At 37.7% G+C, this 17512-nt stretch overlaps 1 protein-coding gene across 18 annotated transcripts in view; it reads left to right on the forward strand.

Moving 5' to 3' along the window:
- The window catches only part of RAP1A (RAP1A, member of RAS oncogene family), a 48237-nt gene extending 31100 nt beyond the window's left edge, over positions 1-17137 (forward strand). For 10 of the 18 annotated variants that reach the window (XM_068918527.1, XM_009672165.2, XM_009672167.2 and 7 more), the window contains 6 exons: positions 2632-2700; positions 4412-4468; positions 6258-6398; positions 10065-10208; positions 12480-12595; positions 15173-17137. In XM_068918527.1, the coding sequence (XP_068774628.1) occupies positions 2632-2700; positions 4412-4468; positions 6258-6398; positions 10065-10208; positions 12480-12566 (498 nt within the window). In that variant the 3' untranslated portion in view covers positions 12567-12595; positions 15173-17137. Of the gene's footprint in view, positions 1-2631; positions 2701-2819; positions 2914-4411; positions 4469-6257; positions 6399-10064; positions 10209-12479; positions 12596-15172 lie in introns of all 18 variants that reach the window. The other 8 variants (XM_068918530.1, XM_068918532.1, XM_068918529.1 and 5 more) reach the window with 2 other exon arrangements.
- Positions 17138-17512: the final 375 nt, after the last annotated feature.

Below are 17512 nucleotides of genomic sequence, written 5' to 3' on the forward strand. Positions count from 1 at the left end.
TTGTGCCTTCTGGTAATGGTAACAGTAGAGCAGAAAACCCTGTGCAAGTACTAAGGCACAGTTATTTTGCTGCTTCCTTATAACTGTTTCCTGTGTGGTACTTTCCTCCCCAGTTGTTATGAGAGTAAAAATATTCTGGAGAGTCAGTGGGTATTACCAAAAATATCCAGTTGTGCATAGTCTCGCACAAAATTGGAAACCAGAGTCAAGAGACACAATCTCCAAACTAATGGAAAATTATAAAAGTCTTGGGTCAGCACATAATCTGAAAACAAACCAAGATTTTTATCTTCTCCCTGCGCCTCTCGTCAGTAAGTAGAAAGCGTATCAGACTTGAAGAGTCTTATATAGTAAGCTAGCTTATGGAGTTGGATATGATCGTAATTATGGCTCTGTGCAATTGTTATCTTTATTTTAATACACAAGCCTTAGCAGTTGAGATGAGAAAAAAGTTAGAACTGTGATTTTATTTTTCTAGAAATAAAATAAAAATTGAGAACAGGTTAGGTGGATTCAGTTGCTAATTTTCTTTGTGAGAAGCACTGTGTTTGTAAATATAAAATAAGACTCTGAATGTTATAGTACAAAGGTGAAATGATGCAAGTAGTTTGTCATATTCTAGCATCGTTGTGCTGAAGGATGATTTACAGACATAAGAAAATACTTCACAGAATGTAAATGTAGAATTTTGTCTGGCCTCAGTTTTCAAATGTTAGCCTCTTATCAAATGACAAAGTTCTTTGGACTCTTTTTGGTTAGCTGACTGTGCTTAAAAACAAAAGAAAAAAAAAGCTAAAATATAATCTAAATAGCCTGAAATTATTCTGCTTACTGTTGTTAGTTTCCCTTGTCTGTATAACGTTGTATCTTACATTAATAACAGTGTCTTTTACCATGATATCACTGAGATCTGTTATCTGCAAGAGAGACTGGGACAATCATTCAGTGTAACTAGAAAATATCAGGGAAGCAAAGCCTTGGATCCCTGGAGAATAAAATAGGTTTGGTTAGTGAATGAAGATGATTTTTGAAAGAGGTACTACCAGGGAAATTTATTCTTAAATTAAAAGAAACAGGAAGCAATGAAGAACTGCTCAGTTTCCAGCATACAGCAACATTTTCTCTGGATATCTGGGGTAGGCCGCTCTCTAAAAATTTGAAAGTGCTTGTGTGTCATGTGTGAACCCTGTTGCAGAAATATCTCAGCCTTCTGCCCAAACGAAATGTGGCTTCTCCAACCAGGTAGTGACTTAGTAAAATTTGAATTTAAAAAACTTTATGGGAGGTTCTGTTGGCAAAAGATAGTTGGTGTGTTTGTTTATCTTAAAGAGACAAAGTAAGCATTGTGATCTTGGCAGTTATCCACTGCTTTATTTTACAAACATCAACCAAACCTCCTAGTACTCCTGTGCTGCGTTATTACGTTATTGTATGTTATTACATTATTGCATACTCTTACAAATAAGAGAATGGGAAAGTGAGGCACAGACTTTGGGCCATCTGGGGTGATATGGCAGGCGAGTATTAGTGAAAATATTAGAACTCTGTCGAGCATGGCTCATAGAGCTAAACTTGTGCAGTAATTTAAGCAGCAGTCTCTGCAAGGGAGTAAAGAAAAGATGACTCATATTGAAACTAGAATATAGAACAGCCCAGCATTTACCAATGTCATACCTTTACAGATCTGTCTGGTCACGCTTGCTTACTGTTAATTCCCAGTACTAAGCCTGATGAGGAATTGCTACTGTTTTACTCTCCCATGTTAGCTGTTTTTATAGTACTATAGGGATCTTGCACAGCTGCAAGTGAGAGGAAACACCTAAAAGAGACGTTTCTCCTATTTATGAAGAGAATGCACTGAAAAGTAAAAGTGAACTTTCTGTTGTAAGGAGAGCTGAGTAGAACTGTGGAATGACGTGAGACAAAGCTGAAGTACAACAAGAACAGAGCTAGAAATGTCCAAAGACTGACCATATCCAAATTACAGCTTGATGGGAAATGTTCAGAGTAGTTTTATTTTGAATAATTATAAAGGGGAAGAAAGACTTCCTCTTCAAAATGAAAGTTTTCTCCCTTTTTAATGATTTAATATAAATTGATTGTCTGGAGAATTTCCAGATCTAACTTGTCACTGTGAAATATGTTTGTACTCTCAGCATGTTGGTCAATCTACTATAACATGAATGAATTGAAACTCAGCCCTTAGAGAGGTTTTCCACCATGTATTTTTTTCTGAAGTGTTCGTATTGCCAGTTCGTCCAATCTAATTTCAAGACTTCTATATTTGGTGCTTTTTATTCTTCTAAAGCTGCAGACTCTAAAGTGATTTTTGAGGATATCATCTATTATGAAAAAGCAAGCAAGCGAACAACTTAGATTTTTAAAACGTTTTGAAAACTTGAATAAAGTGATTCTTAAAATATTTTATATATATATTAAGATTTTATTTAAGAAAAAATTTGAAACGTTATATGTTTTTTTTTTCTCCATTCCATATTATTGAATGTTAATGGTGAGCAGTGCTGAGTAATTTTTATGCTGTTACTTTTCTATAAAGTGCTTTCTGATAAATGTTACTGGTCATGTTGAGTTCACTTAATTTTTTTCTTCTCCTTTCCTTCCCCCCCCCAGACCGTACAGTTTGTTCAGGGAATTTTTGTTGAAAAATATGACCCAACAATAGAAGATTCATACAGAAAGGTAAAATAACATTTTTTTTCTTTCAAGTCTCATGGAGCTTGCAAAGAAAACTTATCAGAATGGAAAAGATTTTTATCTGAGAAAATGTTATAGTTTGTTTTTTTTTTTTTCTCTTAAAGCATCAGTTTATAGATGGCATTTTGGAAATGGCATTTGAGGAAAAACTTCTTGACAGTGAGGGTGACAGAGCACTGGAACAAGTTGCCCAGAGAGGTAGTTGAGTCTCCTTCGCTAGAGATATTCAAAACCCATCTGGATGCAATCCTGGGAAATATGCTCTAGAGGACCCTGCTTGAGCAGGGAGGTTAGACTAGATGATCTCCAGAGGTCCCTTCCAACCTGAACTATTCTGTGATTCTGTGATTTATGCATCCGTTACCACAGAATGAAAAATGTTGCTGTTAATTTGACTGCTCCTTAACTTAGTTCTATTTAATAGGAGGAGTTAAACCTTTTTACTCCGTATAATGAAGAGCCTTCAGTTCCCGTCTTTGGTGACTCACGCTGTGGCAGTTCGGGGCTACAGCTCTCAGTTGTTTTGCCTGTTTCTTTGTTAGAGATTATTTCACCTGTCCAGAGATCAGTCTAGTTTATTTTCCCAAACAGTCATTGATTTCCTCTTATTAATAAGCTGGGGTATGAGCTGTGGCAGCTGGGGAACAAATATACTGCCCATCCTGTTGCCTGTGCTTCTGATTGACACCTGGGTATAGGACTATCTCAACCAAACTATGTCGAAGACTAATGTTGAAGACTTACTTGGATCTATTTGCTGTAATCTCATATATTATTATTAATTCAAAATGTAAATAAGTCAGCATTTGTCATATGTATGATATCTGTAGAAGTTATTGTAAAGGATATATATACCATTCATCACCATAGACTTTATTACTGTAGCATAGTAATTGCTTTTTGTTGTTTTCTTTTAGTAATGGCTGTTTTACCATTTAGTTTCAATGTGTTCTGCTTGGTTTGAAGGCATATTAAAAAAAAAAAAATCTTCACAGCCTTTTTGGATGCAGGCTTGTAATTGCCAAGCAAAAGTCCTTGTCAGAATCCTTGACACTGTGGTGTTATGTAATTCTATCAACAGAGCTGCATTCTTCACTGAAATTGATGTCAAGTAACCCATTGTTTTACAGATTAGCATAACTGTTGCCGTAATTAAAGGCACGAAAACCAGAAAACAAAGAACTTGTATCATTTGTGCCTGTGATAATTACATGTAAATGCTGTTAAGAGTTCTGCAGTTGAATTTATTTACCTTTCCTAGAATTGCTCTCATTGAATCTCGAGCATTTTGTAGTAAGTAAAAGGCTTACAAAGCCTAACTGTAAGAATCATCAAATTTTTTTTTCTTTCCTCACTCCCTTCTCTCCAAACACACACACAAAAAGTGAAGTCCTTTGATATGTGAGGGTGGGTTTTATCTCACTTAAATTGAGATGTTTACAATGAGCTAGTTGTTTAGGCCTTTATAATCACCAGAGTCTTGGCCTGTAAGTGAACTGACCCAAATGTCTAGCTTAGTGTGCAGTTCCTTCACTTCCAGAGGTGCGTGTCTGACTGTTGGGAAAGCGCAGGTGGCTGGCTCATGTAGGGGTGTTTGCTTTAGAAGTCTAAGATTAAGCAGAGATTCCTCTTGCCTAATGTCCTATTTCAGACTTCTTAGTTTTAACTATAGTTGTCTCTTCCCTTTTTTCCCCAGCAAGTGGAAGTAGACTGTCAACAGTGTATGCTTGAAATCCTCGATACAGCAGGGACAGTAAGTATAATTTTTTCCCTCTAATAGGTATAGAGTTTCTTTGTTAAGAATGAGATGAGATGTGAAGAGTAGAACTTAGCATAATAATTCTTTCTAAGCGAAATCAATTGATCCAGCTGCAGCAATCTAAAATTTAAGGGCTTTGTTAAATATCCCAAAAATCAGTGTGGTAAATGTACCTTCTGCAACCCTGCCGCTAGCACAGTGAACTTGTTCCCTGCCTCGGTATGGTAACGTAAAAGTTAGTGCTTCCTGTGTCACTTACCTCTTCTCTGTCATCCTGTCTTCACAGTAATATATCGTTGCCTCAGTATCAACTTACTACTGATACTGGAAAATGGCAAGTTTTAATTTTGCTAGTGCCCAGAATACACAGACAAAAGAGACAAGGTCTTAAGCAGCAGGCTCTTCATTAAAATAAAGTATGATTTTTTTGTTTAACAAATACTTGGATGGAAAGGTAGAAAGGAGAATAAGGACTTAGCCATAAGATAGCATCGTTCTGTAGCTAATTGTGGGCAGTTTGTAGTGCTGAATCATTTCAGCTGCTGCTTTTAAAACAAAGTCTCTAACAGAGTACTGTTTCAGCCTCTTTTACTCTATCTTCGTTCGGTAAGTAGGTCACTTCACTCTAGAGCTGTTCTCCAAACAGGCCTGAAGAGAGCAGTTTCCTCTTCCTGTGGGGAGGAAAGGGGGTATGTCCAGAGCTAATTTGAATTGAAGGTGCTTCTAGGCCATGCTTAAGTATTGCCTTCCAGCCTGTCACGTTAGCCCATGCAGAGAGGATTTCAGCAATAAAGGTGTTGTACCTTTGAAGGAATACTCTTCTACTCAGATTACACCTTTCTGATGCTGCTTTGAGGAGGCCTATGTCATCCTACCTTCCTGATAGCAGCAAAGAGCCTTGAAAAAACTCCACTTGCCATTCCAATCACTTTACTATCCTGCAAAATCCTATTCACTAAGTAAATAGACCTTGTAATGGTACAGTGAACATCATGGGGAGAGTACATGCTTCTTAAAATATAGCTACTATTTGATTTGGAAAGCTTTGAACTTTATTGACAACGATGCAAGGGCACAGAAACAGGGAACGTTATTGCAGAGCATCTGTGAAACGTTCCTTTCACTGGCTTGGACAAAAGACATAGCAATCTGATACAGATTTTATAGCCTGCTCTTGCAGTGCCATACATTTCATTGCGTTGAACCTTTAAGCCATTTTCATGCTACAGATGACTACTGTATAACTGCGTGTGTTCAGAAGTGATCTGGCACTGCCTTCCCATACAGTTGTACTTGCAATGAGCCATGAAGATGTGACTCCTAAGCCTGTCTGAGTGTAGTATTAGAGGAGAAATTGAATTTACATTTCATATCTGTTATCTGGGGAATTGGTCTGATGGCAGACACATGCTTAACACCGTCTCAGGCAATAAATGAAAAAACACTACAAAATATGTCAACCAAATCTTAACGCCTTGTGTTATGGTTTTGGGGCATACGTTAGTCCATCTGCAGATACGTTTTTTTATTGCTTTTCTTGCTGTTTTTCCTGTTTTTTTTTTTGAAAAGCCTTTTTTTTCCTTAACAGGAGAAAAACTAAAAGGAAAGAGATGAGTTAATGTTTTTCTTAAATTCACATATATCCATGGATTTCTATATGGGGTATAAATGTAAACGTATGCTATACTGTACTACAGTCTTGTCTCCGTTGGAATAAAAGTGTTCCTTTGTAAATGTTTGCTAGCTACATTTACTGGCTAATTTTTTAAATATTTGATTACAGGAGCAATTTACAGCAATGAGGGATCTCTATATGAAGAATGGTCAAGGGTTTGCACTAGTATATTCTATTACAGCACAGTCCACGTTTAATGACTTACAGGACCTGCGGGAACAGATTTTACGGGTTAAGGACACTGAAGATGTAAGTAGAATACTGGGGTCTGTTAACTTGCCTCTGCTCCAATTGCCTCAGCAACAATGGAAGTGTTGAATCTTTAAACAGTTATTTATTAAATTAAATAGCCCTTGGTCTTGTTGCATGGAGTCCCCTGCTATAATTGTGCAGGTTCAGTTTGCATAGTCTCTTGATCTGTGATCTCTGCTTTATCTTATTTTCACTTAGATAAATGCAAAGGATTTTTTTTTTTTTATCTGGAGAGGAGATTCTAGTGCTCTGAGCAGTTTTCAAGAAGTGCAAGGAACATAGGTTTTCGTTGCTTTTCTCGCTCTACCATGTCTGCCCATGGCTAACGAATCCTTTTTACAGAATTGTAGGTAATCGTATGGAAATGCACTGACTTAATTTCTTTTAGTGTGGCCATTTATGTTTCACAGTGGGTTCTTTTACAGTTTATATTTCTAAATCTATGATGTGGGTGAAGTTGCAAGTGGCTTTTGGTATGATAGTCAAGTGAATAGTGGAGCTGTGTGGGAACTTGCTATTCATGTAGGCTTCCTCAGGAGGAAGCTGCAATTAAATTTTGTTGCCAAACAGTAACGTATTCAAGGGGTTGCCATGAGGAGTGTGAAAAAGATCCTATGTATTTTTTCCACTGACAACCTAAAAATAGCTGCCTTCTTTGAAGTTGGTTGCTTTCAGTTTGTATCAGTCACTCATATGGCTCGTGTAATGGAGTTGTAAAACTAGAAGTAGCCTTTCTTTAACGTTCCCTTATCTTATAACTTTCTTGCAGTTAGGAGTGGTGATGGTCAGTAAACAGGGCTGGGACATACATTTAGGCCAAATCATAGGTAAACCATGTACGTTGTATTTAAATAGTCATTCAGGCAAATGCAGTTTGAACAATGAGGTAGAGCGCTCTGGAGGGGGATCAACACAGCCCCACCATGATGTGTTTTGAAACTGAGGGTAATCTCTTAGAGCTTATTCTTTCTCCTAGATCTTCATTGTTCCTTATCCTTGATTACCTTGTTTTGGTACCTCCTTGGTTTAACAAGCTGAACTCCTATTTATGTAAAACTGATTTTCATTTAGGTAGTAGGGATTATGCTTGCATAAATCCCTGGTAACATGATTCTTTTATTAGCCTCTAGGTCAAAGCACTGCGCTGCTCAGTCAGCTGCACTAGTTGGAGTGGAATTTGCACTGTAAGCTGGTCAAGTCCATCAAACAGTGGAGACTGTTACTTTCATTTTTACTTCTTTGATTTAATTATTAAAATGCATTTATTAATTTTGTGTTAGTGGAATGTTACTTGTTGAAACTTGGGTTTGAGAACCTTTTGAGCATTTAAGCTGTTTTGCTGAGCTAGAAGAACGTGCACCTTCCTGTATTTAGTTTAGATTCTGTTTCTTTTAAAACCCCATACTTTGTTATACGTACATAATTTAATAGTTAAGGTCTGAATTTCAGTCTTATAAATGAAATAATAAACAACTAGCTTTTGACCATTTACTAAGCTTCATTTTTTACCCTATGATAAATAATTATTACCTTTTAAAATGACCATATGTAGTCTCATGTTTTTCAAATCTGAGTATTAACTTTTTTCCTACTATTTCACATATTAATGTTCTTTATTTGGTTACTGAACACGTTCAAAGTACGTTTTTATGTTTTGGAATGAAAGAATTTCTTTTAGCTATCTAGCAAATAGTAGAAAATATGATTAAGCTGATACAGTTGTAAATATTTTGGTGTTCCCTGATGTGAATAAGCTTTTTCTTGGATTTGCCTCTTCTGTTTTGTGGCTTTATGTTTTTGATGTAATAAGTAAAACTTAATTCTCAAAAGTAAAAAGTTGATTTTTTCCTATGGTTCTGAGTTTGAAACACAAAAATTAGTCTTGACTGTACTTGAATCAGGAGGTAATCACTTTGCATAAAATCAAATATTAACATTGAAATAGTTTAAACAAACATACAGTGTGTTGTAAATTATCAAAGGAAGTAGATAATGATTTGTTTTTCAGCTGGGAAATGCTCATTTTCAGTTTAAATAATTAAATACTTGAGGAAACGGAATGGCGTGCATGCCCGTTATCAGCCATTCTGTAGTTTTGTTTCTATTTTTACATAGCTTAAGGGAAACAGGATATTGTGGATGATGTGTGCAAGTAAAACACTGCAGTGTATACTGCAGATCTTGCTGTTATCTTGCCTTTCAAAACTCTGAAAGGACTGGAGACTTCGTACTTGGACTCTGGCTATCACGTGAGCTAAGATTCATACAAGATGCAAAGCGTAAAAGCAAACTTTAGAATGGTATATGACCCAGGATTCTTATGTACGGAAAGTGCTGACCTGCACCCCGTCTTCACAACTGGCCGTTAATTTCTGAGCACTAGAGGCCAAGAGACTGGCAGCATGTTGTAGTGCAGTGCTCTGGTTGTACAATTCTCGGGGAAAAATCCTGTAAGAGATGCAGATAACAACTGGAACTATAATGTAATTTCGTATAATTTTTGTAGCTGAGGAAACTGGGTTAGAGGCTAGGTGGTTTTGTTTCTGTGGGTTACATGGAGGGTATTTAGTTTGGAGGGGTTTTTTTTAGGTCTTTCCTACCTGTTGTTTATAACATCTTTCTTTGTGGACTATAGCCATGCTAGAGAACACATGGTTGCAAGTAGAAAAAGCCTTCTGAATTTATATATCAGGGTTTTATTTCTAATATTTCTTAGTGCTGTTGTTGATGTATCTTTTTGCACAATTTGTTACTCCTGAAAGAGTTTTAACTTGATAACTAAGCATAACTGATGAGAGCGAGTCTCCTGCTGCTTACATTCACCATAACTTACTCTGATACTTTTAGAGAGAAACGTGTTTATAATTTCATGACTACTGATTGTACTTGGCTCTCTGCACTGCACAAAGTGAATATAATCCCAGCCCCAGAGAACCTGCAGTCAGAAACTGGTTAGCTGGTTGACAGAAACTGGTTAATTACTGAGCAAGAGACCTTGTAGCTTATGTTGTCGCTTTTGCCATTTGTTGGAGGGCTGTTGTAGCTGTCTGGATAAGTTGCAAGACTCCTCCTTTCTCTGCAGTCTAACGCAAATAAATCAGTAATAAGCACTTACTATATAGCAAGGTCATTTTCCTAAGGTATTAGGAAACATTTCCTGGGGTGTTTGTGCCTTTTGTAGTGTAAGATCCTCTTCTTCTTTGTGTATATAAAACATGTCAATAAGACGATGTTGTCTCCTGATGAGAAAGGCAAATGGTCCTGTACGCAGGGCTGCGGAAGTACTTAGTTGCATAGAACTATTCCTTCTTATTCCACATCCAGGGCAATGCTTTTTCAAGGGTGGTTCCATTTATTTTTCTGTGGCTTGACAACAGGTTGACAAAACAGATCAAAAGGGCCAAAACATACAGCATGTCTTTAGACATATGCTGTATGCTCTGTTGCCTAAAAAAGGTTAAGTTGGCAAGCAATTTAGTCACATGAAAGTCTTCAAATGTATTTCAGAAGTAAATCATGTTTTTGACTAGAATAGTGTTGGATGTAGAAAAGATCAGAGGTTTGGAAGAAACGGTCTTTGTGAGCCATGGCTTTGCCTGAGCAGTCCATGTTACATGTTGAGTTTGTTAATTCATCTCTCATCCTTGCTTATCTCCTCTCCAGGTTCCAATGATTCTGGTTGGCAATAAATGTGACCTGGAAGAAGAACGCGTAGTTGGCAAAGAACAGGGTCAAAACTTAGCAAGACAGTGGTGTAACTGTGCCTTTCTAGAATCATCTGCAAAGTCTAAAATCAATGTTAATGAGGTAACTATCATGTGTTCCCTTGCCTTTGCTACTCTAACATGGATACAACATTAAACTGGCATGCAGCCATTCTTAATGCTTCTTAATCATGAGGGTTCAGGATGGTTCTGAAGTCTCAGCCTAAGAAAGTCTTGAGATGCAGTGTATTTAGCTTCTGGGTTTTTTTATTTGTTGTAATTAAATCTTCTCCTTTTTTGTATGTGAAGGTTGGGTGACTTTTCCAGGTAAATGCTTTGTATGGTCTGTGTTAGAGGGCATAAATAGCAGAGGATCCCGAGTAAGTGCAATTCTCTGGATGACTCTTCCCTTAGATAAAAAGGTATACTTTTCAGATGAAGTTTAAGATAACTACTGCTATTCAGAACATGGATTGTGCCCCATTATATTACTTGTCATGTTGCACAGTGTTGGCTGTTGTGTTTGAAAGTGTTTGCTTTTCACATTCCTACTGCATCTGTCTGCTCAAACAGACATCTCATCACAGTTCTTCTCTGGTAAGCTGCTAATTTACTGAAACAAAGGCCAAACATACACCTATCTAAGCAGGTCCCCGTGTTGAGCTGAGAAACACTTTTGCAAATAGGTCTGCCTTTCACTACTGCCTGAGGTAGCGTCGTTCTGCTAATGGAGCTCTGCTTGACACCAGGCCCCAAACTCTTAGTCTCTACTGTGAATTATCCGACTGTGATAGAGGCCAGGTTTTCAGTCACAAATGCTAAGGTGACTCCAGTGAACAGAGCTGCTTTGCTGCCAAGAGATAACTGAGACCGTTTAGGAGACTTATGTGGTGAAGAGAAACAGTGGGATCTTGGATTGGACCCGGAATTAATTTGGCAACTCCTGTGAAGTGCACAGCGCTGCATCTGTCAGGTTGAAAGGGAAGGGAACTCCATACTGCATGAGTTGCAGCTTCTGTGGCGGGGATTAGCCTAGCTATAGTGCACACTAATCTAACCTGGTAAATATAGTTCACTGAGCTAGACCCTTGCTGGAAAGGATAGTTTTTTGCTTTTTTTCTGAGCTGTAGTAAAACTGTGACTGTTAAGAAAGAAGCTGGTGGATAAGTCATCGAACAGATCACCCTGGGTTACAAAAAGTTCTGTTTTATTTCCACAGCTTGTGGGTAGAGACTGATCTCTCATTAGCCAAAGGTGCTTTGAAGTTCACCAGAGAATTGTGCAAGAAAAGGGATATTCTCTAGTAGGCAGAATGTTTAACTCTCTTGCGACAAATGCATCCTCAGTCTCTCATGGATTAGATAGAATCATCCTTAATGTGTGAATACTGTTTCTCCATATTTTCCTATGATGTGTACTGCCCCCAGTGAGACAGCATAGAAGAAAATGGTTATCTGGAAGATTAGTTTGTCTCTCTCTCTCTTTTTTTTTTTTTTTATTGTGATCTTAATTTTCTGAATGTTATCATTTTAATCAAAAATATGTGCTGAGTTCTTGTATTGCTCAGGCCAGTGAACATGGATTTCTGTCATCTAAGGTTGTTTCATTGTCGCACTGTCACAAAACTGCTTATTTTAATTTTCTTAAAACTTCTATTTTGCCCTATACACAGGCTTCCAAGGCACCTGGTAGCTAAGGCACAAAGGATATTCTGCCACAGATCCTTTATTTTTGTTAATTAGTGACAACACCAGAATTACTTTTCTTTATACTCTCTGGTTATGAAAAGCATAAAAGCTGAGAAAATCGAAGAGAAGGAACACACCGTGAATCAAACAATGTATTATTTGAAATAATGTAGCTATATACTAGTGCTTTCACATGATGGTTGGAAAATCTGGTGAATACTGGGTGAATATACTGCTGCTGCTGTAACAGTGCTGATCAGCCCACGGAGCACCTGTGAAAAGATCATCCTTATGGATGTTAGGCCTGTCTTTAAAAATCCATTTTGTCATTTCCCAGTGTTCTTCCGGCTGTCCAAAGCAAAGGACTTGTTGCTGTTTCATTGCCATGCTCTTCTGAAACCTTTGTCATATGTAACCTGAAGGGGTAACGTGGATGTTGCAGGATCAGGGAAGAGCAAGTATGGGTTTACAGCTCCCTTATTTTCTGCATGCTCGTGTGAGCTCTGTGCTCTCTTATTCTATAAGCAGCTGCTTGAGAAATATGTTTAGGTAAATACCATCAGTTTGACTGAACTTATAAAACTGCAGCCACCAGGAAAGAATACCAGCTTACCAGCCTGCCTAATTCTTGACACTCATGTAGTGTTTTATGGTTTTGATTTTCAGTTTGCTTTTTTCATTTGCAGATCTTTTATGACTTGGTCAGACAGATAAATAGAAAAACACCAGTGGAAAAGAAGAAGCCTAAAAAGAAATCATGTCTGCTGCTTTAGACTCCCATCATGCAGCAGCTCTGAGCCAGGTAAGAGGTGTCTGAATTCCAGTTCAGTTAATCTAGAAGGGAACTACTCCTGACTGAGGAGGTCTTGTTCCCTTCCCAGCACTCCTCCCTCCACCTGCTCCCATATAAAATTCCTTCCCGTTCTGTTGCCTTTGGACTTTTCTGGAAGGCAGTTCTACTGACTGACTTGACAGAAAATACCTGCTTCACTCCCTTTCTCTTTTGCTTCGGTTCATTAGTAAGATCAGTTCACAAAAGGGTCTGACAGGCAGCAGGAACAAATAGAAATGGGCAAGGTTTTTCCTTTTTACTCTTGGTGAGTTCTTGCCCTGTCTTGTGACACTGCGGTCTGAGCAACCATAGCTCAGTTTTGCTTCCTTTTTCTCCTCTGCTGAAATTTAGTAGCCTTTGTGTAATTTGGTGTAGTTGCAGCTGCTGTCTCAGTCCTAGGAGATATGTGGACAGTTGCAAGTTTATGTGGGTGGGACATGAATTTCAGTGGCAGAGAAATGAAAAGCTGCCCACCAAAAATAAAGACCAAGGTTGGACATATGCTATAAATATTCTTCCTGTGTATCTTGGCAGGGTACACTGTGTACTTACACCTGTTATAAAGCACTCTGAAAGAAGACAGCATTTCTGTAACTTCAAGTTTTCAGGTTTTGCACGGAAATACAGCGTAGGCTGTGCCTCTAAGCTGTTCTGTTAGCCTGTTCACACGTAGGCGTGCAGCATGACACTGTTAGGATACACAGATAAGGTCGCAAGGTAAATAGTCCACCTTGGCCCTAAGAAGTAAGAAGGCAAGCAGATAGTCTTGAACAGTTGTTGTAGTGCAAAGTGCTTTCAGTCTCAAAAATTCAGCAGGGCAGATTGGCAGACTGGGTAAGCCCCTGTAGTCCATCTGTGAGGATGTCAGAGACATGCTATGTCACTACAGCTCTCTGGTTGTGTCAGCTATCTTTGCTATCTTAAACTGTGATGGCTGTCAGCTTCTGATTATTTCTGTGACCCATCAAAAGCTGTGTATTCTGCCTTTTTTTTTTTTTTTTTTAAGTGTCATAAATTCTATCTGAAGAAGCAGTACAAGTGTTGTGATCCTATAGCATGTAAAAGAAACTTCTCGTCATAAAAGAATTTTGAAGTATTGTAAATCAGTGGTTCTCTGCCTTTCTGCCCTATCTGAAGTTCATGGCATAGATGAGCATTTATGTAGCCTAGATGTGATTGAGTAGGACAAATGGAGTCATGCAGTTAACCTGTTGACTTCTAATATTTTGTGCTTTATAGATGGATGAGTCTTTTATCTAGGGCTTTGAATTCCAGAAAATACTGGCTTTGAATTCCAGAAAATACTGGCTTTGAATTCCAGAAAATACTGGCTTTGAATTCCAGAAAATACTGGCTTTGAATTCCAGAAAATACTGGCTTTGAATTCCAGAAAATACTGGCTTTGAATTCCAGAAAATACTGGCTTTGAATTCCAGAAAATACTGGCTTTGAATTCCAGAAAATACTGGCTTTGAATTCCAGAAAATACTGGCTTTGAATTCCAGAAAATACTGGCTTTGAATTCCAGAAAATACTGGCTTTGAATTCCAGAAAATACTGGCTTTGGGCTGTGAGGAAACAATGATTTTTAAAAAAAGAAACTGAAAAGTACTTCTTAGGTGGCTTTTCCTGTTCCTCAGGTGATACCTTTGAATTTGGCTAGTGCGGCATCAGCCAGGAGGACTTCTCAGAGACAGGTTTCCCCAGCCCTTTGGAAGATGTGTTGTCTCCTAGCCCATCGGTGCGGCTTGGACCTGGCCCTTCTGCCATGGGGTCCTTCACTGCAATGCCTACTCAGCATTAGGTGCAGCAGCAGAGTACTGAAAAATCAAGCAACTGATAAATGCTTACCCGGAATAATTGCATTCAGTCAATGTAGAAAACACATCATGAATTTTAAGATTCTTAAAATGTTCTTATTCAGTTTTGCTGTTGAGACTTCCTTTGACGTAACTTCTACCTGTGTGCCAAAATCTGCAGATGATCAAAGTATTTCATAACATCCTCCCCCACTGTAAGAAAATTTCTTCCTAATTGATTACCCATTTATTACAGCTAGAATAGGACTCTGTGAGGTCTCTAACTCATTATACTTTTAAAGAGCATCTCAGAGATGTTTCTAGTAGAGGACAAAATCAATTTCCCCTGAACTGTTTATCCATTTATGAATTCAAAATCCACCTGAGTAGGATATAACTTGGAACAAAGACTACTTATCTCTTAAAGCAGGTGACAGCTCAAAGAAAGGATAGCAGCTGTCTTTCACTGCTCTGCTACATTCATGATAAAACAAGAATTTGATTCTGAATGAGTTTATGGTTTCTAAAGTGAATTTCTTTTCTTTCTGTACCTCAGAATTCAAAAGACAGTAGGAACAAATCACGATAATGAAGTAAGATAACTTTTTCCTGCTGAAATGCTGCATATTTTTACAAGCATGTTTACGGGCAGTTATTTGGGAAAAATTTCAGACCTTTGTTTCAGATCATTCATCTCATCAATAGCATGACAAATATTTCCCCCATCATCTCTTTTTACTTTTTCTAGTTTGCAGGAATGAAGAACTGTTGCCTAAATGGAAAGTGCCAGCATTCCAGATTTCAAAACCTTACAGAAATTAACAACATATCTGAGGAAGCTTCTCCTGTTTTTGTATACTATGAGAAGAATTTAGATCTTAAAATGGTTTGCACACAGTCCCTGAAAAAAGAAATTGCTCTGTGTATATCTCTTGGAAATTTAAGACAATAGTATTTCTCCTTTGCAATAGCAATTAACAGATGTGAAAATAAATATAATTGACTCTAGTGTATGATTATACAAAGGAGCATGGATGCATTTCAGATGTTAGATATTGCTACTATAATTACAATTTCATATCGACCCTTTTATCATAATTTCTCCCCATCAAGCACTAAAAATGTTCCACCATTATATTTTATATCTATAACTATATAGATATATATTATCTGAAATTTCCCTTTGAACTCACTGCAACAAATAACTTTTTGAGTCATTGACTTCATTTTATATTTAAAGTTATGGAATATCGTTATTTCATTCTGCCATTATATTCTAATTAAAAATGTTTGTGCATAATGCTTTGGAAAAATGGGTCTTTTATAGGAAAAAACCTGGGGTAACTGATTTCTATGGCTTTAAAAGCAAGAATATATAATATACTAAACCAACTCTAATATTGCTTTGTGTTTTACTGTCACAGATTAAATTACAGCTTTTATGAATGATTAAATTTTAGTACATTTTCATTTTGTTTCTGTGTTTTTGTTACGGTTTCCAGGGTTTAGTTTTTATAAACATTTTGTGAATTCCTCTTCCGGTAGATGAAGTATTTTATTATAACAAATACCAACAATATGTCATTATGCCAGTGAGATGTCTTCACACACCTTCCTGGTTGGATGTATTTAATCAGATTGCTCGCTAAAGTACAGAAGGCTACTTTTGATTAGTTTTGTATATTCTTTTGAATGTTTAAAGGTTGTATTCTGCTGAACGTTTCCTCTGTACAAGTATTTTTATATGTACAAAATTGGTTTGATACTGTATCAAGGTTCTGACGTTTACTACACTCTTCAGTTTCATGCAATTATGTACTTCAGTGGCAGAACCCTTGTTTTATCAACATTATTCTGCAGGGCAGGAGTCCAAGAATGATATGGTACCATCAGCATCTCAAAATGAAACTGTGGATTTGAAAGTCGGTTCTGAGTAAATACAATTTCAGCAAAGGAAACAGCTGCTTTACATCTGGCTAATATTACCTGATTTGCCTAGTGAGCCAAAAAGATTTTTCTTTTAATTTTGGGTGTTGTCCCATTTTCCCCCTCCCCTGTCCACCTTCCCCCCCCCCCCCCCCCCCCTTTGAATTCATAGAGTTCAGAGAGCGGAGTGTGAAGAGACCTGTGGGTGGTCAGCCACAATCCTCCTGTGTGCACGCAAGTAAAACAACTACTGTTCTGGGGACCTGTTGGACCCAAATTACATCTTCAGTTTGACACTGAATTTCCATCGGTGCTGGAGAACTTGCTCCTGCTTTGCTTCAGAGTAAGTGAGAAGAGAAGTGTATCTTCACAGTGGAGAAAACTCAGGACGGACTTTGTCCTGAATTTTTAAATGGGAAATCATGGTGTAATTGTTGGTGAACGCTTGTTCCTGGATCCATTGTATAGTTTTGTTGGAAACCAGGTGTGAGAAATTTCTATAAATATGTTTTTTCTAAAGTTGTGTTACTGATGCAGCTATTGAATTATACAGAGATCCCAGTTTCTAAATGCAGCCCAGAGAAGGCTGGATGAAAATATTTGGATGACAATAATGTGAAAACATCTGCCTACTTACAAGTTACTAGGACAAATGGTAGTTGCTTAGTTGATTGTCTTCAACCTGCCTGTGCGCTTCCTTTTTCAGGAGGAGCAGAAACATGGTGTTTGCAGGTTGGTTATCTTTACTAAATGTAAAAATATTTTAGTAATAAAGTAATTTAATGTACATGCTGATTACTAGATGTCTCTTCAATGAAAATAGAAACCTAATCTTAACTTTCTAGATATGGAGCACTGAGTCAGTTCATCTAACCTCACTTCGTAAATGCCAAGTGTTTGTTTTATGTAAAACAGCCTCTTTCATTACCTGCTGCCAGCAAAGCTCAAGATGCTCCATGAAGTAGTATGTTAAACTTGGAGGTGCTTTTTCACTTCATTTACAAGCCTTGCATTTCTCCAGAGAGTTTTCCAGTCCATCTCTTCTGATGTTGTAACTGGTTGGTGTGATGGAGTCAAGTCCAGCCTCTCCAGTGGCGTTTTGTGTCTGTGGCAGGATCTCCTCGCAACACATTTGCGCTCACCTCCCCAGTGATGAGCAACA

This window comes from Struthio camelus, chromosome 24 (assembly GCF_040807025.1).
Source record: "Struthio camelus isolate bStrCam1 chromosome 24, bStrCam1.hap1, whole genome shotgun sequence".
NCBI lineage: Eukaryota > Metazoa > Chordata > Aves > Struthioniformes > Struthionidae > Struthio > Struthio camelus.